Source organism: Prunus persica, chromosome G1 (genome assembly GCF_000346465.2).
Source record: "Prunus persica cultivar Lovell chromosome G1, Prunus_persica_NCBIv2, whole genome shotgun sequence".
Classification (NCBI taxonomy): Eukaryota; Viridiplantae; Streptophyta; class Magnoliopsida; order Rosales; family Rosaceae; genus Prunus; species Prunus persica.
The window spans coordinates 35811805-35837863 of NC_034009.1; the positions used below are offsets into that span (position 1 = coordinate 35811805).

A 26059-nucleotide genomic window follows, 5' to 3' on the forward strand; every position below is an offset into this window, starting at 1 on the left:
AGTAGAACTAAAATTGGAGCCGCTGTTCATTAAAAACAATGGAGCCAATTATTTAGCAAACAAACAACAAATGAGTGACTGCATGCAGATTGGGGAAGATTCAGAGCTTGGTATCATTGATTTAATGATGTTCTAATATATTAATGTTGTATTTGAGTTTGACTAACGACAAACAATAATGGAGCAGTCAAAAAAGTGTAAGTTGTGCTATTTTAATGTTTTACTTTTCTTTTTTCAATCTGTTTGTAAGTTATGTTTGGATGGTCTTGTCCCTTTCTGTGGGCTGGAAAAAAAAAGTGCTATGTGTTATGGGTGGGCATCGAGAACGGAAAACCAGAACATCGAGCCGCACCGAATGGAAAAAAATCTAAAAAAAAATGGTGTTGACTAAAAGTCAAAAAACCTGCATCGAACAGGTTCAAACCGATTTCGGTGCTGATTTCACACCTAATAAAACTGCATCAGATCGGACTGGACTGAATTGATTTCGTATTTTTAAATAAATCAAAAATTATTTAAGTCAATGCTAAATTTTTATTCCCATAACTAATATTTCCCCAAGCCCAACTTCAAAGCATCTTTCTTTTCTTGGCCCAATAGTCTCTCTTTGCATGAAATTGGATCATTCGTGAATTTTTAAGCCCAAACAATAAAATTTTAGTTGGAATTTGTAAAATAAAAATAAAAATATTCAGTCTGAAACTGATTTAAACTGGACTGGCCGGTTTCATAAATTTTTTTCACCAAAATTAAACCAAACTGCACTGATTGAATAGTACCGGTTTCAATTCCAACATGAGATGAAAATTGGACCGGACCTCGCCCACCCTTACTATGTCTGTCTATGAAGTAGTAGGCTAATATTTAATTGTATTGCTCTTTAAAAAAAAAAAAAACATTAAGAGTAGAACTCAGCACCAAGCTAAAGTCCAATACAATCCCTTAGGCCATCTCCAGCCATGGGCTATATCCCAAATATAGCCCTAAAATAATGCAAAACTCATCTTTAGCCATGGGCTAAACAAAATTTTGGCCAAATTTGGAGGGCCACATTTGGCCCTTTAGCCCTCCAACCAGGCCATATGTAGCCTAGCTTTGGCCTAAGCCAAATTTTTTGTGGGCCCAATGCATGTGCTTTTAAATGTTTTCAATTCATGTTGTTTTAGAAAAAAAGTATTGGTCATGACCGTTGCAGGTCAGACTATTGAAAACCAATCCTTTTTATGTTTTTTTTTAAAAAAAAAAAATGTGGTCACCTTTTTAAATGTCAATTCATGTAATTAAGAAAAAATTATTAAAAAAAATTATTGGTCGTGACCGCTGGAGGTCAGACCATTGAAACCCATCCTTTATTTATTTATTTTATTTATTTATATTTTTAATTTACACGTGGTCAACTTTTTAAATGTTTTCAAGTGTTGTTTAAAAAAATTATAATTAAATTAAACAATATATAGTTCTAGAATGTATGAGTATTGTATTATAGTTTTTCTCAAAATAATAAAATATGAAGGACCCTAAAATATAGCCCTGCATGGCTGGAGATGGAAAAATTTAGCATTGCACTATTCTTTAAAAAATTAATATTTTGGAGGGCTAAATTTTTAGCCATGGACTACATTTTGCCCTATGACTAGAGATGGCCTTAGTTTCGCCCTTGCTTGAATCCCTATTGTGGATAGACCCGGCTTTTCTCTGACAAAGCAAAACTATATCTATCTAGGAAGTTTTTGGTTTTTGATGTTCCCCTAAAAACAAAAACAAAAACTCTGTTTGCACTTGGAAGCAAGAGAACATATCAGTTTTTTCTTTTTAGAAAACTTATACTTGAATTATAATCAGATGCTCACACCAAATTGCATATTTTCTAATGACACGTCCATATTCTCAGCTTTGACAATGCCACCCCAAGAAAAAGAAATTATTGAATAGGAATTCTATAATAAGGGTTTTGGAATCAGTTGAGTTGACTTACTTACTTTGCGTGGGGTGCAAGTGGATTTGGATGAATATATAGCGCACAGTTCATATCCTCATATCAGCATCTGCATACTAAGTCAGACTTCTAAAATTCCCGGTCAAATTGTCTCATTCATTTGCAGTATCTGAATATCTGTTCTGCACATTGAAGGTAACAAAAAAATTGTTTCATATCCTTTTCTTTCTTCCTTTTAGGAAGCAGTCTTCAATAAATTTTTTGCTAAAACCCACAATTTTTATGCATCCCATTAGTGTATTGTATTTCAGTTATACCATTTGTATGAACATCAGGCAAAGCTAGCCAACACTATATGGGGGAATTGGAAGCTAATTCTACACAAATGGCTCTGGTACTTGAAAGCACAGGAGACAACAATCGGTTGCAAGAAGTTTCCGGGCTTATAAAGGATGCTGATGAAGAGCTAAATTTGAAAGCCAGAATTGAAGAGGCTGAGAAGCTGGTTGCAAAGACCAGGCAAGATAAACTTGAGCTAACTGAAGGCATAGCGCAAAGGGTGGTATGTTAAAATGGTATGCAATCTGCATGAATATATGTGACTGCATTTCCTAATTATTAGCTGCTGTGCTAGTCTCAACTTCAATTATCAAACAAACATGATCATGAATGAAAATTGCCACATCTTTATGAAAACTATGTCAACAGTGTGATCGGAGCTCTACCCTTCTTCCTCGGTTGGAAAACTTGAATTGGCATGAAACGGAACTCGGATACTTCTTGGCCCGGGAGAGGAAGAAAATGAATATATTGCAACTATTTCTGCTTGGTTTCGCAAACAAAGCTCACCAAGGAAAACCAATTAAGCCCTGCTTGCCAGGAGAAGAGATAGCTAAACATGTACGTTGTTTTCTGATTGTTTCTTGATTATTTAGTTTCTTTTTCACTTAGCCTTTTTGAGTTTGTTAGAAATGTGGACATGGATTCAGAAATTGAATTTCCGGATGGGACATGGAGCCAACAGTTTGGCTGAGGAAAAACAGCTTCTAAAACAGATCATTGTGAGCCCGAAGGAGATCAATGTGAGCCCGAAGGAGGGTGTTGTTGGTTCATTTTCCTCATTGGAAAATGAATATTATGTGCTTTCTAAAAGTGTAAGATTAAACATTAAAGATTAAGTTTGCTTAGAGTTAGTCATTTATTATACCCTGTAGGCTGTATGTTTTCTTATTCTTCGGATTGATTTTTATTTTTTTCCTTCTGGACTGTTGAAACAGAGTTGGTGGTTGCTTCAGAGACTATATCTTACAACTCAGAGAAAAATAGTTCAATACCACCTAAGACAAATCCACCAACTTAAATGGCGAAGGGAGAATTTGGCAGTTTTATTGCTAAGGCAATGGGATGAACTTATTGCTAATGCAAATGCCGCTGCCAAGGGAAAGATATGGGATTTTTTGGGTTCAAAAAAGTCCTTACTGGAACAAATCAAAGTAACACACAAAATTCTAACTCATCAGATAGTAGGGGAGTTTGAATTGTTTTCTTTAACTTGCTGATTATTTGCTGTCATAAATATTTGCAGAAAACTGGTAAGGAGATAGATGGATTAACTGAATTACTATTGGCTGTGCGGCAAAAAATTAAGCAAGTTGACAAAGAACTGAAGGTCATTGAGAAAGATATAGAGTCCTTGCAGCAAAAACTACAATCGATGGATCAGAGGAAAGGTGAAGCACACCAATGCATTCTCAAACAGAGAAAACAACTTTTGACCAAAAAGAAAAAAACAGAGAAAACAACTAAGTGATGAGACATGATGAGTTTATTTGGTGTGTTAAACGTTAATGAGAACAAGACTTTGCCACTTGGTAGTTGACAAGTCCTTATCTCAAGACGAGGAACTTCACCCACCAAGTACCAAACTACAATACAATGTGATCGTAAGAGATTCGATTCGAAATTCAACATTTAGAGATTATGCATTTAATGTAATTTTGTAATATAAAATTATTTCAAAATTATTAAAAATTATGGTTTTTTTCACTTATTAACAAAAAAGGAGATTCGAAGTTGAAATTTCTTATGTGTCCTTGATACATGTGTGACCAGATAAATATTACATTTGATAACATACTGTGTATCATTAAAACAAAAACAAAATATGAGTGAATTAATATTTTTCTTCCCATCATGCTTCAAACGACATGTAGCTTTATTATGGTATTTAGTACTGAAATCAAGATCTCCGCGCGCATCTTTAATTAATTCTTTATGCCTTAGCGTTTGCCAGAGCTGTTTTGTTGTCATGTCCCAAAAATAAATATCTTTTTTAATGTCAGCACCCAAACCAACAGAGTAACGTGAGGCCGCAAGCAACAAACCCCAAGCACCCAGAAAGCAACAGCCTTTTTTGTTCCCCAATAATCAAGATTTCAACTTTTTTGTTTTTTGTTTGATAATTTTTAATTTTTGAGAGAGAGGGATCATGTGGGAGTCGATCTTTCTAACGCTGGCGGCGACGGCCGGAAACAATATCGGAAAAATTCTTCAGAAGAAGGGCACCGTCATTCTTCCTCCTCTCTCTTTCAAGCTCAAGGTACTCCTCTTTTTACCCTTTTGCCCTTTCTGCATTTCTGTTATTACTTTCATTCATTTTGGTCTTTGATTCTTCGATTGTTATTCAAATCCCAATTATCAGACAGATACACAGACTGTGTGCTTTGAATTTATGGAATTGAATTGGGACCAATTCCAGGGCTTTTGTTTAATTTCCTTGTAACCCAATTTCTGGGTTGCATGATAAAGCATTGAACGAATTACTAATGGCGTGGGCTCATGCGTGTGTGTTTGTAGGTGATCAGGGCGTATGCTTTGAACAGAGCTTGGTTGATAGGTTTTCTGATGGATATATTTGGAGCCTTGCTCATGTTGAGAGCATTATCTCTTGCTCCTGTAAGTGCCTCAACTCCAAGCACCTTTTTTTATTTTTATATTTTTATATTTTTATAATTTGAATTTTGTTCCTCACATTTTCATTTTCATTGACATTCAATTTGTTTACCCATTTGTTCTTTCAATTGTTTGGGTCCAATTTTGACGTTTACAGTTTGTGCTAAAGTAATTTCAATTGGTGATTAAATTTGATGTTGCGCCATTGTATGCATTTTTCCAGGTATCTGTCATACAACCCGTTTCTGGGTGTGGACTTGCCATTCTTTCAATCTTTTCCCATTTTTATCTGAAGGAAATTATGAATGCTGTTGACTGGATGGGGATTACCTTAGCAGGCATTGGCACTATAGGTAATGTAAGTTCTTCAGAATACATGAAAGTTAAATCGCCCTCACAGAGAATTGATCGTGTATTTTTCTCTTCTAGTGTTTATAATCTGTGCGAGATTCTGTATTTGCAGGAGTTGGTGCCGGAGGTGAGGAGCAAAAGGCTTCTGCTATATCTATTTTCCATCTACCATGGTTGGCAATTGTAGTCGCCATCTTGTTTGTAGGTACCTTATACTATGCATCATTTGATGTTTATGCACAACTATGAGTGTTGTTCCCAGACTGTTCATGTTACTAGAAACCAGCATTGCTAGATTTTATATTGTTAGTCAAGGGCATGTGTCTATATAATGCTTATGATAATCCAGATATAGTTGGATACTTGTATTTATGCACTCCTTTGAATAGGTACTACTGAATGGATGGCTACGCATCTACAGACGTCAACGCAAAGAACAGGAGTTGGTAAATTGATTTATTCTTTTCATATATCTATAGTGTTTGAGTATAGTGCCCTCCACCCATTCACATCTGCTTGTGGTACAGATGGAATATGACGTTGTTGAAGAAATTATATACGGCTTGGAATCTGGCATTTTGTTTGGGTATGATTCTCTCTAGTATAAGTTAATTTACTCCTTAACAGATAGGTTCATCTCTCTCATCTCTCAGTTTTAGGATGAAAATTATTACAAATTGTGTGTTCTGTATGTGCGCGTGTGCGTGTGCACGAGGTTGAGTTTTAATAGTTGCCCGTGTCAACACTGACAGGGTAACATTGCGTTGTATTTGGCAGATTGTACGAGTTAGAGATGTGCATGCCAGTACAAGTCAATAATGTGTTTAGCATATCAATTCAGTGATGCGTATTTTATGTTACAGTAGGCAAAAAGCATCATACTTTCACATTCTATTAATTAGTTATGTTCTTGTCTGAAACAGTTACTTTATTTTTGGAGAAGAATCTGAAGTAAATACTTTCTTTATGTTTACGTGCCCTTTTTCATCTGAAAACTCAATTTCATTATGTAGAGAGCAGAGGATCTTTTATTAGTAAAATCATGTAGCTGCTGCTGTTGTCAAATCATGCTTAGCCTGATATGTGCACATCTTAATGCAGGATGGCATCTGTAATATCAAAGATGGGATTCGTATTCTTGGAGCAGGGTTTCCCCAGCATGCTGGTTCCTATATGCCTGATATTCAGCATATGTTGTAGTGGTACAGGGTTTTTTTACCAGGTATGTTAAACATTTGTCTAAGTTCAGAGTTTCATATCCACATGTTCATGTAAATTGAATGTCGGCCACATGAAATGCATTTATAGTTTTGTAAGTTGGTTATTGTTGTTGTTAGTGAGTTATTCCTTTTGAACAGACTTGGGGGTTAAAGCATGGGAGGGCAATTGTGGTGTCTACATGTGCTGCTGTGGCATCAATTGTGACTGGTGTGCTTGCTGGAATGCTTGCTTTGGGTGAAAGATTGCCTTCAGCGCCAACCGCTCGTCTTTCACTTGTGCTTGGATGGTAAATTAAGATACTGACTTATATTTTACGGATCATTTTTAATAAAAGAAAGCTCTCTAAATCTTAGTTTTGGACCTGAGGATGTCCTTAAATCAAATAGTTTTAAGGTATGGCGTATGTGCCATGATTCATCAGCTATCATTCTTCATTTTGGAAACCTGACTAGCACTTTCTTTAGATTTCTGTTTTCATTTTGATGTCATGGGGTAAAAGTGGTCCAAACTTTTTGGATGTCATGGGGTAGCAAGTATGCGGTCCAAAGTTACCATATGATATTGTGCTTCTCTTGGCATGCATCCATATTTCGTAGAATTCATATAGCTGCCCGCATTCTCAATTTACAACATTTATTTCCAGTGTTTGAAGTGCTTAATTGAATACAAGTGTTTTCTTGCGATAAACTTTTCCATTTTTTTTCTCTACTGCAGGCTATTTATAATTATTGGCGTGATTTTACTTGTGAGTTCGACACGGCTGGTGCGAAACCTTCCTCGGCCTTTACGGCATTTTATCCAGAGTGGTGTTGATAAGAACTTCAGCCAGAGAAAATCCGGGTCTATCCGCACTAGGGATTCGAGCCCTAGCACTGTTATTCAGGCAGCAACTCTGCATCATTTGATACCAACTTCGTCTAAAGAAAAGGCTTGATTTGATTAAATCAGGGAGATTGTTATATATGCACAAAATTTCTCATATCGGCAGACTTGCAAGTAAGTAACGGGAAGCAACTCCTGGTGATTTAGGCAAATCTGGTGTATAGTAGAGTATGCTTACAGACTTCATCAGAGGGCATGAAGTTTTTGAAATCATTCTTTTAGGGAAAATCTGTATTCTAGTATTTTGTGAACATTTTGATGTCTAACTTTTTTCTCGATTTGGTATTCTTATATCTCATTGTTTCTTGCGTACTGTTCGTTCTCCTGAAAACCGTGCACCTTTCTTAGACATGATTTTCTGTTCTTTTAGTGTCGATAACGTTATAATTGATTCAAATAGAGTTACAACTAAAGAAGTCAGCAATCTTTTAATGTCAATAACGTTATAATTGATTCGAATAAAGTTACAAGTAAAGAAGTCAGCAAGAGCAGTGATTTGGCACTTTGCAACAAAGTTTGAATATCTCTCCCCACAAGTTAGATTAATTTAGAGTAATTTATATCATCGCGTCGTGTATTTGATAATGAGAAAAAGTGGGCAAGGGTCAGAAATAAATTGACGAACATAAGACCACAATAGAAGGGACAATAAGAGCATTTCCAGCAATGCAACCAAGGGGAGGGCTGGGGGGGTTTGAGCCAAAATCTTGTTTCCAGTGGCAAAACACAGCCCGGGCAGATGGTGGGACCTAGTAGACTAGGCTGGCCCGAGTTCCAGCCCGAGTTTTATCATGACGTCAGCGCTACAGTGCTGATGCAGTTTCACGTGTCGCACTTTGGGCTCTCCGATCATATTTTTTTTTCCAATCCAACGGCAGCCAATTTTTGTGCAATAAAAAAAAGAAAAAAAATACCTAAAAATTACTTCTTTTTTTCTTCTATAAATACCAACCAATACTCTTCACTTTTAATACCAAATCCTCATACATTTTCTTCTCCTTCTACTATTATTCACTTTCTACTCAATTTTTTTTCACTTTCAAGTTTTATTTTTCTCTATCATATTTGAATTTTGAAATTCATCCGAAATTTGAACCCAAAAATCTTATCCGGAAATTTTATCCGATTATGAGATATGAATAATCTTGACACGTAGGAACCCGAAAATTTTATCCGAAAATATTATCCAAATTAATTATTGAGGTAAAAAAATTTGTGGAAAAAATAAAAAAAAATGAATAGTAATTGCTCTTTGCCATGGCAACGGGTGGAAATATACAATGCTTTTTGTAAGGGCAACCACTATTCACATGAATAGTTGCTACTCTAGCTCCCATTTGCCAATGCAAAAGGCAAATGGGTAGAGTTGCTCTAATGCCTAAAATAAGACACGAGAATGGTTACAGAGAAAAAGCTATGGAGGGACCCCTCTTGGCTAGGACCCAGGTGAATAGTTAATTACCTCTGCATTCACGCCATGGGACGACCTCTATTCTCACCCACTCCACTCCAAGCAACAAACAGCCATTTTTGGCTTAGCCTCTTGTTCATGACATAACTACACCTCTCCACGCTTGAGGTCCACCATGACTTGGATTGGATTGAGCAACCTCTAGCGATAAGATCCATTATGCAAAACCCTAATCACAGCCATGATGGGGCACATTATGCTTTGTTAGGGCACAAGTGTCATGTCACCCACCTTTTGTAGCTGTCCTGTTTTCCTATTTGTAGGAAAGTTAATCACAGAGAAGATGTTTCAATAGTAATGCATGTGGCTTGTTTGGTACTTCCATATATGCATATATGGCAAATATGAACTGGGTTTTTCTACCTAAAAAGTGACAAATATGAACTGGGTTTTTCTAAAGTGGCAGATCAATATGCTTCCCATGATTTTAGACAAGTTGGTTTGCAACAACTCTGTTTTTTCTCCCTAAAGACAAGTTCACTCCTTTCCCTTTGAGGTCTTAAGTCTTCAACAAAAGAAAAAAGGAAAAGAAAGATGAAATTTAACAAACACTAGAATCCAGAATGATTCTATTCCATGTACCCCAAACACAACAAGGGGAGGAAGGCAGAGAAAGAGAGGAGGGGCCCGGATTGGATAACCTTTCTCCCAAAAGAAGTCGATACTTCAGTCTTCATGTAATGACTTGTAGGCCAAATTAGTAAACAATGTCAAGAACATCTTTGTGGGTCCGAGCAGAAATCAATAACTTTAGGACAAAACCAATTATTCTCAACTCAACCATCTTGTCATAAGGAGCACTTAATTCCACTTTGTCAATGTCATAATTCATGTGCTTTGTGACTAAAATTAGGAATCACAATCACCAAGTTACCTCAAAATGCAGAAACAGCAAGGATAGGTTTAATAAAGATATTGATATGAACTTAGTTGATCACATATATTTCAACCTCCATGCTAATTTCACAAGCAGTTTTGTTTTTAAAAAAAATTCCCCAAATGGAACATGATGCATCTTCTCTGAAGCATTCTTGGGCACATCGCTCCTGATGGTACAATGTGCAAGCTTCAGAATAAAAGTTCTGGAATGCCTAAGCACAACAGCTTCCCCAACATATAAAGTTGTATACAGTCATCTACCTAATCCAATGAAGCCTCTGTATTGTAGGACCATCTCCCCTGGCACTACACCAGAAAATTATGTACTATTAAAACTGTAAATAAAATCTTTCCATTTCTGAGTACCCCTTGAACTAGTGGTAACAACTAAATGCGACCATGGAATAGCGTTTCGATCGACCTCAAACCAAAGTATGCCATGAAACGATCTGAAATTAAATTAAAGGAAGGACAAAGTACATAAGAATGGAAAGGTCCATGGTCCCATATAAATAGATTCTTCCACACATCTAAAGTGTTAATGAATCACATTAGGAATCAATTTAGGTGAAAGACCTATCACCAATAACAGCTTCACCTTGCGTTTTCTTGGCTTGAGAGTTATCAAGTTGCTCCATTTGCCAGCTTTCATGAGAAGCAACATGTTCATGGGAAGGAGTGTATTGCTGCCAAAGTACACATTGTGGATTTATTAAAGCGCTTTTTTTTTTGTTTCCATATCAAGAAACATATCTTCTGTTTAAAAACAAGCAAGCCCATTCATCAACAGGAGGAAAAGAAAAGTCAGGTTATTAGTATACCTCCATCTTCACCACAAGTTCTTTGGCTGTTGGAGCAGAGACAACTATATGCCGAGCACATGGCTTGATGAAACCTTCTTCAACACCATTGTCAAATAGTGCCAGCAAGGAATTATAGTACCCATCAACATTAAGCAAACCAACCTGTATGGAGTAATATGAAGTTACAAACTCAATTAGTAGGAAGCTGAGCTGATCATATATTTTCAAAATTGAGAATTGGTACACTACCGGCTTCATATGAATCCCAAGTTGGGCCCATGTGATTATCTCCAACAGCTCTTCCATAGTTCCATATCCTCCTAAAACCAAAAGTAATATTGTACTAAGCACAAGCAACTCGCTTACTTAAGAATTGCAACCCCAAGTTACAATGTATTTAGGGTACTGCCTTGTAATTTTTTTTTTTTTTTTTAAAAAGCAGGGGGATTTTGCCATGTAATTACCAGGAAGAGCAATAAAGGCATCAGCTTCTTGAGCCATAGAAGCCTTACGCTCATGCATGTCTGTAACTGTTCTTACTTCTCCAACAGTTGGACCAGATATCTGTCAAAGTTATCCATAAAAAAAAGATCACTAAAACTGAGAAAAACAATGAGCAAATTTCTTTCCTGTATCCACTAAGAATGAGCACTATGATCTATTTAAACTGTGAAAACATCACAGCAAGCATTTTAAGAAATTTTGTTCTTACTGGTTCTGCTTCATAAGAGTATTTTTAAGATGAAAAAAAAATCCGGGTAGTTAAAAATGAAACAGCATAAATCAATTAAGAACAGTTCAATTTAAGAATCGACTGTAGAAGGCTAGGAGGAGGAGATGAGTATATGGATAAATAGAGATACCTCAAGAGGCATGAGAGCTTTTGGAATGACCCTGCATGTAAAAAAAACAGGTAAGAATTTATGAAGTGACACTATTGTGATCAACAAACACCTTGCTTGAAGCTTGAATAAATATAACACGATTATGAATTAAAAGACCAAATATTATTATAATTCAGAACACATAAGGTTTCATTTATACCCAAGAACATGGCAACCTCCATCGTACACTGTCTGGGATATTAAACCCATCAACCCGACACTTCCCCCACCATACACCAAATCTATCTTCCTCTTGACCTGTAACATACACCAACAAAGTAGACGACAAGTCATTTACAGATCAGTTTTTAAGGGAAAATTAAGCAGAGAAGACAAAATCGTAGAATATCCCTGTTCAATGTATTAGAAACTGATTTCAACGTATCTGTGTAAAGTCGTATACGTTTAGTGTTCCTGAGCACAAATTAGCCCAAGATAATTCCAATGGCCTATTACCAAACAGAGCAAACACAACCTAAGAAGGATTTAAGAGTGTAAGAAAAGAAACAAACCAGTTCATTGCCCAACTCAAGAGCAGCATCACTGAATACTTTTCTGCGGCCAGAGTTGCTTCCACAGAACACACAAATCCTCTTGAACTTGCTCCTTGCGTTGCTCTCTTCCATTCACAATTGCTACTTTTTTATATATATTATTTCTAGTCAATCCCAAAGCATTTGAGAAAAAGAACTGAACCAAAGCAAACCAAAGACAGATGGTAAATTGTTACTTTAACAGCTAAAGCCCAAAACTTTTTGCAAAATCAATAGAAAAAGAGAGAGAAAGAGAAACTATACGAGTTGGGTTCTTTAAAAAGACAATTGGGTTGATTCTAAATTGGTATAAATCAATCAAATTCGAGAACTTGATGGATTTTATATATCCGGTGAGTGAAGCAACTTCAAGGAAAGCCCACATGCTCCATTACCTTTCTAACCCGACGTCTGTTTGTCGGCTCTCTGGAAATATGGGAATAAAGAATAGTGAAACTTTAATTAAAATAATAAAAATGAAATAATCTCTTTGTTTCTCTCTCGAATCAAACAAAATAATCGTATTTTATTCATGGAAATTGAGAGAGGACAGATTGGTATAGACTCAGCGCATAGCTGGGATTGCTATACTTCCCACTGTTAGACTTTGACTTATATATATAAGAATATTTTTGTTTGTGGTAAGTTAATCATTTGGGAAAAAAATTAAATTATATAAGAACACTTGAACGATTCCTTATAGGAGAACAATTTTGACAATCTGCTGTTTTGTGTTTCTTGTTAGTCAATATTTTGTAACGACGTGACTAAACATGTAGCTCAGTTTATGTACGCATTTCCGCAGTCCATAGGCCATTGGATTGGATATCTCTTATTCCGTTTGAATTTTGGGCCATACTAAAATTGGGTTTTTGTAAGGAACTAATTTTGGGCCATTTTTTGTTTGCACTAGTAACTCAAAGCCTTTTTCTTTTCTTTCATTTTTGAAACTCGTGATCTGATATTTACTTAGAAAATGTAAGTAAAATGCTTTTACGTGACTCCAACGTACATAATTTAAAGTTATTTCTCTCTTCGCATGTTCTTTTAAATTATCTTAAAGAGATCGGATATATTGGAAACAAATTCAAAGCTTTCATGGAAATTTGTTGTCACACACACACACCTCAAAATTGTCTCCCTAATTGTATTTGAGGGATGATATATAGGTTGAGATGGAGGTTGCGAAGTATTTGTTAAAGAAAAGTTTTGTTGTGGATAAGATGACAAATTGACAATTCTCCAAGGGTCAGCTGCATACAAGAGAGGTGATAATTTGGATGTTTTGCATACAAGAGTTTGTCTTTGCTATCTACATATTTTTAGGATTAGAAGTGGAACAACCTTGACCAACCGAACCTAAACTAGGGGAGGACTTTCCTCTCAATTCCTAAACTCAAGCATTCTGTTTCGCATCTTCCAAATGACTTCTGTTTCCCAAATCCATTTTTTGGTTTTTGGGAAGGAAACATCAAAGTAAACAACATTGCGGAACAAGGTACCCCTTTTGAATTCGAACCTCAAAGTTCAAAACCAAAGGGGCCCCTAGAAAAGAAGAAGAAAAAGAAAAAGAGACCAACAAAACCATGTAAAGAATTTGACATTTGCAGATTTCAATCTGTTTCCCAATTTTGTTTTTGATGTTTGAGTCCTCATGGGAAGAAGAATTCCCGCGGATGAGACAAACCTGCTAATTCATCCGTTGCTTTCGATATCATTTTTTGCTGCTGGTATGGCTGCCACCATTGCCATGATCACAGCTCTTTGTAGCTTTAGAAGAAAACGATCACCGCCTCCTTCTCAATCCCCTGCTTCCAACACAACGGAAACAGATGCAGAACCAGCAACAATGGCAGCTGCGGGGACAACGACAACAACACCTCAGCAAGATTCAGAAACAGATCAAGAAAACGAGGATGGAAGAGAGAGTAAAGAACTGCCTTTGCCTCCGCGGATGAGGCACTCAGGGCAGATTGATTCTACCGTTAACAACAAGACACATATCAAAAAGTCTGCTTCTGAGAGAAGACTGTTGTCGAATTTAAGCATGAAATTGCCAAGAAGCTTGTCAATGGCAAGGAAAGATAAGGTGAAGGAGGAGTATAACAAACGAAAGAACGCCAAGTTGAAGCCGGAAGAGTCCATCTGGATGAAGACGATCATATTAGGTGAGAAATGTAAAGTGCCAGATGAGGACGAACTTGCGATTTATGATGCTAAGGGAAGAAAGATTCCGGCATATCGCCCCAAAAGTAGGCAATCTTCTTTCATTGATCCAAGCGCCATACCGGACCAAAGAATGAGAAAAGTAGAGATAGAAAACAAAATTAATCAAGAGAGAGATCACAAACAAGAAAACAAAAATGAAGAAAGTGATCAAGAATGATAATAATGTTAATGTCTTCAGGGTCATCATGTACATTATTCATCTTGTTTTGTTTTCTTGGAGTGTATAGTTAATTGGTTGGTTTGTTTTCAATTAATTCTTAATTCATGCTGCACATCTCTCTCTCTGTATTTTTTCTTCTCCTTTTTCGGTTTTTCGGTGATGAGAGAATGGCAAAGCCTCTTTTTCTCTGCTGCTCAGCAGCTCAATGGATCAGAAGCAGAAGGTGACTCTCGAGTCTTCTGATGCCTGCAAATCTCAAGGTTCCAAAAAAATTATTATTTTGTTTGCAGAGAAGATGACCATGTCACAATGTCACAGAAGCAAATATAAAAACCTCATTCATAATGAAGTAAGCACTAAGAAAAGATTCACTTTACTACTAAATTCCAAGTGAATCCCCATGGAGGTCTCCAAGTTTTCTATTAGATTTTGATCCCACATATTGGGATAAGGATCTTTTCATCTTGTTCCCTCAGCAGCAGTGAACATGGAAACATCACATGCAAAACAGCTCATTGTAAAGAAATTGAGTACCCACCACCTAGACAAATAGAGGGTTGGTGGTCGGCAAGCAGAATTCCTTTACCTAAGCGAAGAAACCAAAACAATAAAAAAAAAATAGGTGTTTTAAAAATAAATAAAAAAATTCAACAAAAGCTGCACCTAAGTCTCCACGGGCTTGTTTGGTACACCTTTTAGATTTGGACTGGCTTGTACTAACTTTTTATCCTATCTTAGTTTCACTTAGTACTAATTTTAAGTGGGATTACTAATACTGGTCCAACCAAAAACACCTTCTTAGATGGTGTTAGTGAGGCCTGTGTAGAAAGGGGGGACAAATAGTCCCTTGTTATCGTCGAGGGCTGCAACCGTTCCAAACCTCCCACCATCGCAGCCAGAACAAAAATAACTAGCAGAAAGAAGATGCATCTCATATTCTTGTAAGTATACCCTCATGCTTCTTCATAAAATTTATGGGAAACAATAAAAATGTGACTAGAAACCCAACTCCAAGAACATTCAAACTCAGATCCATTCAAAATTCATCCCCAAATCCAAAAGTATAAAATTGGACTTCCATTCAAAACTCAGATGATAAGAAAAACCACCATCATAGCCATACGGTTTCGGTTGGCACCAATGGCAGACGATGAAGACTTCATAGCTTAGACTTAGGGTTGTAGGCAACGACAATGGCTTTGCGAGGAGAGGGAGAAAAGGAGAAAGCGAGTAAATGAGGAAAATTAGAGCAAAATGAGAGCAAAAAAAAAAAGCACAAATAAAAAAAACTGAGAATAAGAGGAGAAGGAGAGAGGATGGAGAAGACAAAGGAGGAAGATGAAGAAGAAAGAGATGCAGAGAGAGAAGAACAGTTAAAAAATAAAATAATAATTCTACCCCTATTATTAAAATGTTAAAAAATAATAAAATTTAGTCCTAATCCAAGCATACATCAAACGTAGAACAAATGTAATCCAGCTTAAATTAAGTTAAGCCAATCCACGATAGTCCTTAAGCATAGTCCATACCAAGACAATCTTGTGTAACAAACGAGGCTCACATGGACAAATGGTAGTGGCTAGGGTCCCCACAATTTTGTCCCTTTACATTCAATATAATTAAATTTAGACAAAAAGTCGTTTTTGTTCTTTGTAATTTTTCAATTTTATCATTTTGGTCCTTATTGTTTCAATTTGATCAATTTTGTTCCTGTAATTTTTAATTTAAGCAATTGAAGGACAAATTCTAATTTCTGTCAAAATAGAGTAACTGTCGTTAGTTGTTAAGGGGCATTTCAGTCCAAAAACAAAGGTAACCAAAACAAACAAAAAAACCAAGAATAAAATAAATAAAAAGAAACAAAAAAAAAAAAACCCTAATTACCCAAACCCCACCCGCTCCCTATCATCATTCCCCACCCCTATCCCGACCCACGATCCCCACCCCTTGGCCATGTCATCGTCGACGTATTCCCCCACCGTCGCAGCTTGAACCCGATACATGTCTGGTTCCTCTTGGTCAAAACAAAAGGGGCAACGAAGTTTTGGAGAGCCGGTAATCGTGGGTCGGGATAGGGTAAGGCATGGATGTTGTCGTAATAAGGGTCGGCGGCGAGAAGGGTGAGGTTCCAGGTGGCGAAGAGCTCAAAACGAGTGTCGTTGAGTGTGAAGACGGAGGTGGAGTCGACCCATAACTCAAGAAGGCGGGGTTGGAAGGCGAGCCAAGCGATGAAGAAGACAAGGGACATGACAGAGAAGACGACAACGCCATCTATTAGGAGGCGACAGAGGAGGGTGGGCATGTTGGGAGCGGCGAGGGTGATGGTTTTGTTGGCTAAGTCGGACTAGGGGGAGGGTTGGGAGGAGGGCGATGTAGAGATATTTTTGTTATTTTTCTTTTGATTTTTTAATTTTTAACTTTTAGTAATTTTTTTTTATCTTTTTTTTTCCAGCCTTTGTTTTTGGACCGAAATGCCCTTTGACAACTAACATTATTTTATTTTGACAAAAATTGGAATTTATCATTTAATTGCTTAAATTAAAAATCACAAAAAAAATTAAATTAAATTAAAACTACAGAAACCAAAATGATAAAAATAACAAACTACAAGTTGTCCAACGTGCATTACTTTTTGGCCTTAAATTAATTAACGCGCGTTGGACAGAAAGAGAGAGAAACAGAGGAGAAATAGTTGTCGAAGAGGATTCGGAGAGAGTCCGAGGAAACCTCTTTCTCCTTACCAAAGGAGGAGAACGGGCACTTACGGGAAAATATCACATCACATCACATGTTTGCTAAAACACAAACTGAGGTGCCTGTTCTTCTCTCCTTTACTCTGACCCAATCCATTTAATTCCTGGTAGGTTTCCAATACCGTTTTCGCTTCCTCTTTCTCCATTTTCCATTTCAAAGCCGCCCATAAATTTGATTGCTTTCATAACGAAGGCTGTGGCCAACTGGGCATCGATTGAAGATTTGATTTACTGGGTTTGTTTTGGTTTAAGGGGTTTCGATTCTTTGGACTCTGGGGTTGATTTTCTTTGTCGGTATATATGATTTATGATATTCTTTGATAATATCGGTTCAGTTTTTGGATTCGTGGGTGTTGATGGGTTTGTGATTGATCCTTGGAAGCATTGGTTGTTATAGTTGAAGGATTTTTTTTAGTATTTGGTGGTGGGTGTGCTCGGTCGGCTGTATATCTTTGAATGTATCATATTATTACTGAAGAGGAGGATCGGCTTGTGAGCGTACCCGACTCGTTTCTGGGTGTTCTCAGGCCAATTTACCTGCCAATTGAGCAAAAGGCCTTTTCTTTTTGTTTTCCAAGAGATAGATGGGATAAGGAGTTCTTCAAGCTGCAGGGAGGATAATAAATAAATAAATAAATTTGTCGAAATTACAAAGTTTTTGGCTTCGGTAGGTGCTTTTGTTTGGAGAAATTTGAGATGGGTTCTACACAAAGGTCTTCTTTGTCAACAAATGTGGCAGACTTGGTTGATGCTTCACAATCGACCGGCCAAGATGTCTCATACATTGATAGTATGCCTGTTTATGTTAGGGAGTTGATTGCCGGAGGCGCTGCTGGAGGATTTGCTAAGACTTCTGTTGCACCACTGGAACGGACCAAAATACTCTTGCAGGTGACGCATCTTTTGAGCTCCATGTTTGTTGATGCAAATTATTTCAGTAGATGGTGAATGGTTTTTTTAGGAATTTTATCATCTTGAATGATTCCACTTGGATATATTGCTTTTCTCATTTTTTTCATGCTTGTTATCTTTTTGTTATATGCTTTCCCCACTCTGCTCGCTCTTTCTCTCAATGTTTCTTTTTGTGTCTGTATTTGCATGTATGCATGGAAATTTATAGACAAGAACAGAGTTCCGTTCTCTCGGAGTGTGTCAATCTTTGAAGAAGTTATTTAAGCATGAAGGCGTTCGAGGATTCTACAAGTAAGGGACATGAGCAATTAACTTTGTATATTTTTTATAACATTCTGTTTCCGTGGCTGAAAGATTTATTCTTGATCTTCTTGTCTGTGTTTCAGAGGAAATGGAGCTAGTGTTGTTCGAATTGTTCCTTATGCAGCCTTGCATTACATGACGTATGAGCAGTACAGGTGTTGGATCTTGAATAATTATTCTGCTTTAGGATCAGGGCCTCATATTGATCTATTAGCTGGTGCAGCAGCCGGAGGGACAGCAGTTTTATGCACTTACCCCTTGGACCTAGCTCGCACCAAACTTGCTTATCAGGTCAGCGTCTTGTTTTTATTTTATTAGAACTTCTCTATCTTTTATGCAAAAGTTATAAGTAGGATACAGAGTGAAGAAGTTCATATTGACAGTTTCATAATCTGTCATCAACTTTTGAATTGCTTATCTGAAAGCCCATCCTATAATAGTTCAGCATGAAGAGACAATTAGCCGTGTCCAGCTTTAGAGGAATTTGATATGGGATTTGATGGCACTTTTCTTCTTTGAAATTGATTTTTGTAATAGTTAATTGATCATCATTAATCTCTTTTGGGTTGAATTTTAACAATCATATGGTTTTACAGGTTGTTAATACCAGAGGAAACTTCAATTATGGCATGAAAGGTGCCCAGTCTCAAATTGTTTATAAGGGCATAAGGGATGTGCTTTCAAGTGTTTACAGGGAGGGGGGCCTTCGTGGGCTTTATCGAGGTGTAGGTATGTATTTGCTTGCCTAATTTTGATGTGGCAAGACCCTTTGTCACCACATTCATTGTGTTCTTGAAAGACTGCCATGTTCATTTTATTGATAAGCAACATTGGCAAAGAACATTATGTTTTTAACTGAGGCTCGTATTTCAAAAACCCATGTATCTCATAGCTGATTGTTCTGTTAAAACTTGTACTGATTTGAAGTGCCTTCTGTCCTTATGTGATGCCATATTATGGACAAGGTAATATTAATTTGGAGCTTCCTTTGCTTGATCAGGCCCAACACTCACTGGAATCCTCCCTTATGCTGGTTTAAAGTTCTACATATATGAGGAACTTAAAACGCGTGTTCCTGAAGAGTATGAAAAGTCCATTGTGACACGCCTTTCCTGTGGAGCTTTGGCCGGGTTATTTGGGCAAACTCTCACATACCCTTTGGATGTTGTTAGGAGGCAAATGCAGGTATTGCTTCGTCAATATTTCTTATAATTTTGAGAAGTTTAAATCTGTTCTCTCTTTTCTGCTCTTTAAAATGTTAGATGTTTCCTTGGAATAAAAATTTGTTGAAATAAAAAGCACATGACACTTTAGGTGAGAAATAGTTAGGGAGTTTTGAAGGAATGGAATGAAAAGGAACGCAGGAAATGAGTCAAGCTTCGGTTTTGGCTTGAAACAAGTGGAAGATTAGGATAATGTTTATAAAAAAAATTTGGTGCTTACTGTAATATGAACTTGATACTTTGGAATTGTAGTTTGGATTTTCACTTTAGTTGTGGGATATTACAGGTTGAGAATCTGCAGCCTTCAGGTCAAGGTGGTGTTAGGTACAAGAACACATTGGAGGGTCTTACATATATTGTTCGTAATCAAGGATGGAAAAAGTTGTTTTCGGGCCTAAGCATTAACTATATCAAGGTGATTTCTTATTCTCTATGGCTATACGGATTTAGAGTTTTTGGGGCTTGTTTTTCTTGCTACTGAGAGAATTTTACCGCTGTTCTCAGATCGTTCCCTCTGTGGCAATCGGTTTCACTGCATACGACACGATGAAGGCTTGGCTCCACGTTCCGCCCCATCAGAAGTCCAGTCAATGACTGCCCTCCATAATCAGAGATTCAGATTGTGTAAACATACAAACTCCCATCAAAGCGATAGCATCTGATGCTAATACAAATATTGTATCTCACTCAATCACAATTTACAAGAAATTTCTGCGTACGCTACTCCCTTTAACAATGATGTATTTCTTGTGCAAATGGTCCCTTGACAATCAATTATTCAAACTATAATGAATTCTGGAAAGTGACTCCTCCATTATTGGGATGTTGGCCATGCAGTCTAAATTTACCACAAAACCTTCCCCACTGAACAAATAACAAGAGAGAACTTAAAAGCAACCACCAATTTTTGTGATATTTTTTTGAAAATAATATCACAGAAATTGGAGGCCGCTTTCAAGTTCTGTGATATTAATAGTTGTTAAGAACTTTACTATTGTTACCCTAATGCAAATGGGCATATAAATTTATGTAGATTATTGCTGAACTCTGCCAACAAACAAAAAATATAGAAATAAATTAAGAGTATTTATCAAAGCAACTGAGGTATTAGGTTCGATTCTCCCTGTCTCCAATATCACTTGTATTATAAATATAAAAAAGGAAAAAAGAAAAAAGAGCTATAGAATATCAGCGATGCTATCAATCATACAACCCCACCTTTAATCTCTCTTTAACTTCCTAGAAGCTCTGTGGGACCAACTTTGATTTTTCAAGCAAATGTATGTAGCCTTGATAAAAAGGACAAAAAAAAGTAATTAAATTATTTTTGTGTAGACTAGTATAATACTATACTATTGTCACTCAAATGCAAATGGGCATAATATTTTTGTGTAGATTAATACCCACAAGATTGAATTGATTTAAGAAAGACTTCATAAGACACGAGTCAAACTAGTTGCTTCTTCATTCCTTCTCTTTAACTTTCCTTGAAGCTCCCCACGACCAACTTTGATTTTTCAAGCAAATGTATGTAGCCTTGATCAAAATAGGATTTATTTATATAAAAAATAAATAAAAACTATGCCGCCAGTGTTCTGCTAGTGTATATAAGGAGAGGCACTAGTCTTTAGATATGTGTGATTGTGTACACACTGTCTTGTCTTCAATCTTAAATTAGTTCACTTGACAGATAAAGAGAGAGCAAGAGGAAGGAGGGCTTCTGAAGGTCTTCTGGTTTTTTGCATTTGCATGTAAGATATAAAGCTTGATCTTGAGCATATTCTTTTTATACTACATTAATTAACATCTAATTACCTCATTTAATGTAGTTGTAAATGTTGTTAATTTAAGTGTGTTTCATGATATTGGTTCCTTGGATTAATTAATTTGCATGTAAGAATAAGATAGATCTTAATCTTGAGCATTCTTCAAGTGTTCATGATGCTTGATGGGTCAGAACTGAGAAAATGAATATAGAAAGGTTGAATAAGCTTCAAATTTTGGGTATCCACAGAACCAAAACTTGAAGCATCTGATCATACATTTGAAAATTCAGATTCAACCTCTTCAATGGGTACAAATCGTGAAACACTGTCGAAAAAGACACCCGCTGTTTCGCTTCCTGAACCAACCCCATTGTTTTCTCCAAGACCGGTTAGTGAGCTCGAAGCTGCAGCAACTGAACTTCAGAGAGTGTATAAGGGTTACAGGACTAGGCGTAACCTTGCAGATTGTGCTGTTGTGGTTGAGGAACTATGGTTTGTACCTTAAAACTATGCCAGACTTTTGTTACTCTTTTGTTGCTTGGTGTACAATTAACCCTTCTCTAATTTCTTTGTATTTGTTCACTTAATTGTTTTAGGGAGAAGGCCATAGTCTTTGCAGCTCTGGAACGAAGCTCAGTGTCCTTCTTCAACATTGAGGAACATGAAACTGCTGTGTCACGGTGGGAACGGGCTAGGACAAGGGCTGCCAAGGTACTTTTGTGATATTACATGAATCAGATTGCTAATTAAGATGTGTTTTATGGAATTCCAAATACAATCCAAATTAATTAACAGCAAAAGTTTTTTGCGTCTGTAGTTAGGGAAGGGTTGGTGCAAGGATGAGAAGGCTCAGATGCTAGCTTCACAGTACCTTCTTGAAGCTGTGAGTCTATGACTGTTACTTTGCACTTCTAAATTTCTAGTCCCAATTCTGTTTAGCTGTCTTTCTTGATCTTTTTGCTTTTGTTAGTTTTTCATCCAAAGGCTGAAGGTAAAAGTTCATTTTGCTGTAAACACAAGCCTACAGATCAATCCAAAGCTATATAGGCAAAAAAACAAACATTCTAAAAGCAGTTCATGCATTCAATTTAAGTTGAAATTCATTGCTCAATCTTTTCTCAGATTGATCCACGCCATCGGTTCGGACTCAATTTGCAACTCTATTATGATGTCTGGTCTGAATGCACGACTATCCAACCTTTCTTCTACTGGTGAGTGTAAGTTTGTGTGCCTGAGGAAAAACCTTCTTCCATGATTAGACAGTTTTATATAAGATTAATTAGCTTTTTATTTCTTCTATTACCACTAATAACATCACTAACCTCTTTTCCTCCCCTGGAACTTAAGGTTGGATGTTGGTGATGGTAAAGACGTAAACCTCAAGGATTGCCCAAGAAGTGTTCTAAACCTTCAGTGCATCAAATATCTTGGACCAGTAAGGACACTTACTCCCCTAATTAATCATACTTAACAAACTAATTAATCAAAGTAAGTAGGCCTCATGTTTTCTCATTTTCTGTTGCAGAAAGAGAGGGAGTCATATCAAGTGATTGTGGAGAATGGAAAGCTTGTGCACAGGCAAACTGGGAAGCTTGTTCACACAGTTGAACTTGGGTCTAAGTGGATTTTTGTGCTAAGCGCATCAAGGGCTTTGTATGTTGGGCAGGAAATAAAAGGTGTTTTCCAGCACTCAAGTTTTCTATCTGGAGGGGCTGCAAGTGCAGCTGGAAGATTGGTTGCCTACAATGGGGTTCTTGAGGTACATTATATTTCTGAAATACTATTGATTTTTTAATTGTTTTGCAGTTCAAATAATTTTGAGCTAAATCTCCTTTTTGTTGTTGGTTATGCATTGCAGGCCATATGGCCATCCAATGGTCACTATCTCCCAACCATACACAATTTCAAGAAACTCATTAGCTTCTTGGAGGAGCAACAAGTAGACCTCACCAATGTCAAGGTAAATAGTATTTAAATTCAGTTCATTATTTACTGTGCACACATTTTTTACCCTTCCAATTTTTACAGCAGATGTGTCCAATAGATGATGACAAAGAATCATTCATTAATCCAACTGATCATCAACATGAGAGTATGGGGTCCACATCCAATGCAACCAATAGAGAAGCCCCTGTATATGACTTGTCCAAGCGTTTGTCTTGCAAGTGGTCCACGTATTGAGTGTGTGAGGGACTACCCAGCAGGGCTGCAGGGCTAGGATTGCGAACACTGGAACAAGTCAACTTGTCGCCAAAGGTCAAACCGGGCTGCCATGGAAGTAGTAGTCCAAATCCAATCCCTTCACCACGACCAGGCCCAATAGTCAGGCTCATACCTAGGCTTGCCTATAACGGGACTCCCTAGCCCAAGGGATACCTGGTGATCCCACCCCCAAGACCCTTTTTCGTTTTTTTGCTGACGAGATGGATATTCTAAATGGGAATGAGGTTTGAACTTAGCTACTATGGGACGGATACCCTACCTTGACTAATTAGTCTAATCCATGTATTCCTAGCCAATTGCTGAAACACCCTTTTTGTGCACGACTTTATGCATTTGGAATTATGTTGTAGATTCTTTAAAGCACGTCGGTCTTTTCATCCTTTCTTTTTATTTTTCTACTTTTGTCTCACAAAAAACTTTACAAGGATCATATTGTATACCTTTTTAGTTGAAAAATAAAATAAAATAGGATAAGTATAGAATTAATCATATCTGAGCACAAAAGCAAACCATCACAAATTCGTCATTTTCCCTTGTTATTTAATTCTTCACTTCCCCATGCATCTGCAACTGCAATTATGTGCATGGTTTTCAACCTCTCTGCATTTTCTACACTGGACAGCTACACGGACAAGGCTTGTCTCCTTCCTTCCACTGAGGACAAGGCCATTTTGCCTTTTGTTAAAGGGAATTCTTATCATTGTCCCATCCAGTCAACCAACTAATCTATAATCCATGACCAGGCCAGGACTACATCGGTTGAAAAATGCGTGTTTTTGTGTCACACCTTTAAGTTAAGAATATCATGCATTTATGTTTCCTGAATATCTCAGTTTGTTTCAAGCAAATATCTATCTCTGGTGTGGTGTCATGCCATTGCCAATCACTTGCCTTAGTGGTGAATTCATAAATTTTTATTTCGGGGATCAATGTGAAAAAAGTTTTAAAAAATTATATACAAAATTTACACATTAAAATGAAACGATAATATTCTAATTCATAGTTAGTAGATAAAACCATACAAAATACTCGTGTTCATTATCAAAGAGAACTTCATCAACTTCAAAAAATAGATACACACTGCAACAAACAAGAAATATCTCTAAGAATGTGATAATAAACCTAAAAATTAGTACAATCCTCTATGCCTCCCAAGGCGTCTCGTCCTATTCGACGTAAGAGCTGGCATATATTAGCGCAATCCGGCTCATTTTAGGGCATTTGCGTCATTTTGAGGTCCGTCGTCATTTTGATTTTGGACTTTATTTGCATTTCTTTTGGGCTTTAGCTCTTAAACTTTGGACCTTTAAGAGTACTGTCTTAAGGGGAGCTTATTCAAGAAAATATTTTTTCAATACGTAAGAGTTAGGTTATTCTTGTAAAACTCCTTGTGGACTGAACATCTAAGGTTTTTTTTACTTAGATTGGCCTTATGTCCCTTCATGTATTCATATCATACATGAAAAATTATTTTATATAAAAATATTAGCTAAGTATGAAAAATGGTTTTTCGGAATAATCATTTTCTCAAGATAATTTTAGGCAGCTTTTATTCCTTACACATCAAATAAGAAAACTTGATTTTATGGGATTTTAGTATGAAGTATATATTTACTTAATGAACCATCATTTTTAGCCTAAATCGTATTTTGCACCAAAAACGATTTTTCATATTTTGATTTGGTGGGAATTTGATTTTCTAGTATTTTTATTTGAATCTAAATGGGGGGTACTTCCTTATTTACATTGTAAACGTAAGTAAATTGAGTAATATAAAAACAAATGAAAGTAAAAGGAAAACAAAAACAAAGGAAGCACTGCACACAAGCAGCATGCACCTGCTTGTTGTGTTGGTGTGCTACGCCCTCTGGAGCATTCCATCAAACTATTTATGGACAATTTGCAAGGATCAACATATTTACCTTCAATGATGGATTTTGGGCTTGCAAAGATGAATTAACCCCTCTTGTATAATCTGTCCTTGCTTGCATGCGGGGTAATTAAGGCGTTTGTTGTCACTAAGCTTTCAGGACTCTTTGTCATGGGTCCAATTTTGTACTGACGGATATATTCAAGACTCTCTTCTCATGGACCACAAGAGCAAGGCGTGCCAACAACCATATTGTGTACTAATGATAAGTATATTTTCATCAATAGGATCTAGCTGAGTAGAAAAAAGCCCTTAATTTAAGTTCGAATTTCATAACACCTTAATAATGTGTGTTTGAGAAACCCTCCTCTTTTGTAGTGTAGAGAGTATTCCACACAGATGTACACAAAAATTAAAGTTACGGCACAAGCTACTTTTGTAAAGGCTGGAGGTTGACTGCAAAAGAAACGGCACAAAATTCATATCCGGGCTATTCAGCAGAGGGCGAGCTAATCCAAGTCTTTTCCTTTTTCTTTCTGTAAACTTGTGTGGTGGACAGAGATGACACCTTCATGCCAAACAGGCTGATTTTAATTGTTGGTCTTGCAAGTTGATCAATTAATGCCTTAAAAAGGCTTCAAGTAGAGCTTGTAAATAGAATTTTTTTTTGCTTTTTTTCTTTTTTTGGCAGAAAGCTAGTAGATGGAA

The 26059-nt window shown here is 36.8% G+C and overlaps 4 protein-coding genes and 1 pseudogene across 8 annotated transcripts; 4 read left to right on the forward strand and 1 right to left on the reverse strand.

Moving 5' to 3' along the window:
* Positions 2053 to 3982, forward strand: LOC109946729. 4 transcript variants are annotated; one of them, XM_020555385.1, is made up of 6 exons: positions 2053 to 2131; positions 2272 to 2498; positions 2645 to 2836; positions 2926 to 3090; positions 3214 to 3429; positions 3522 to 3982. In XM_020555385.1, exons 2-6 carry the CDS (start codon positions 2292 to 2294, stop codon positions 3744 to 3746), a joined length of 1005 nt encoding a protein of 334 aa, XP_020410974.1. In that variant the 5' UTR covers positions 2053 to 2131; positions 2272 to 2291; the 3' UTR covers positions 3747 to 3982. The 4 variants fall into 4 exon arrangements, with proteins under 4 accessions (XP_020410974.1, XP_020410976.1, XP_020410977.1 ...); XM_020555387.1 differs by having other exon boundaries at positions 2057 to 2131; positions 2248 to 2498; XM_020555388.1 differs by having other exon boundaries at positions 2108 to 2131; positions 2233 to 2498.
* On the forward strand, positions 4209 to 7667 carry LOC18793157 (probable magnesium transporter NIPA9). Its single transcript, XM_007221741.2, has 9 exons — positions 4209 to 4535; positions 4793 to 4891; positions 5112 to 5241; positions 5352 to 5440; positions 5629 to 5685; positions 5767 to 5825; positions 6341 to 6461; positions 6598 to 6746; positions 7175 to 7667. The coding sequence occupies exons 1-9, from the start codon at positions 4425 to 4427 to the stop codon at positions 7392 to 7394; spliced, it is 1035 nt and encodes a 344-aa protein (XP_007221803.2). The 5' UTR covers positions 4209 to 4424; the 3' UTR covers positions 7395 to 7667.
* On the reverse strand, positions 9737 to 12407 carry LOC18788332 (cytokinin riboside 5'-monophosphate phosphoribohydrolase LOG8). 2 transcript variants are annotated; one of them, XM_020558873.1, is made up of 9 exons: positions 12308 to 12407; positions 11892 to 12069; positions 11540 to 11637; positions 11359 to 11389; positions 10960 to 11059; positions 10745 to 10815; positions 10514 to 10657; positions 10291 to 10378; positions 9737 to 10141 (listed from the first exon to the last, which is right to left on the reverse strand). In XM_020558873.1, exons 2-9 carry the CDS (start codon positions 12003 to 12005, stop codon positions 10080 to 10082), a joined length of 708 nt encoding a protein of 235 aa, XP_020414462.1. In that variant the 5' UTR covers positions 12006 to 12069; positions 12308 to 12407; the 3' UTR covers positions 9737 to 10079. The 2 variants fall into 2 exon arrangements, with proteins under 2 accessions (XP_020414462.1, XP_007223924.2); XM_007223862.2 differs by lacking the exon at positions 12308 to 12407 and adding an exon at positions 12177 to 12296.
* On the forward strand, positions 15968 to 20309 carry LOC18791253 (graves disease carrier protein). The gene is made up of 7 exons (XM_007222431.2): positions 15968 to 17945; positions 18175 to 18257; positions 18353 to 18560; positions 18866 to 18998; positions 19270 to 19454; positions 19779 to 19907; positions 19997 to 20309. Exons 1-7 carry the CDS (start codon positions 17751 to 17753, stop codon positions 20084 to 20086), a joined length of 1023 nt encoding a protein of 340 aa, XP_007222493.1. The 5' UTR covers positions 15968 to 17750; the 3' UTR covers positions 20087 to 20309.
* On the forward strand, positions 20995 to 23858 carry LOC18788984 (annotated as a pseudogene).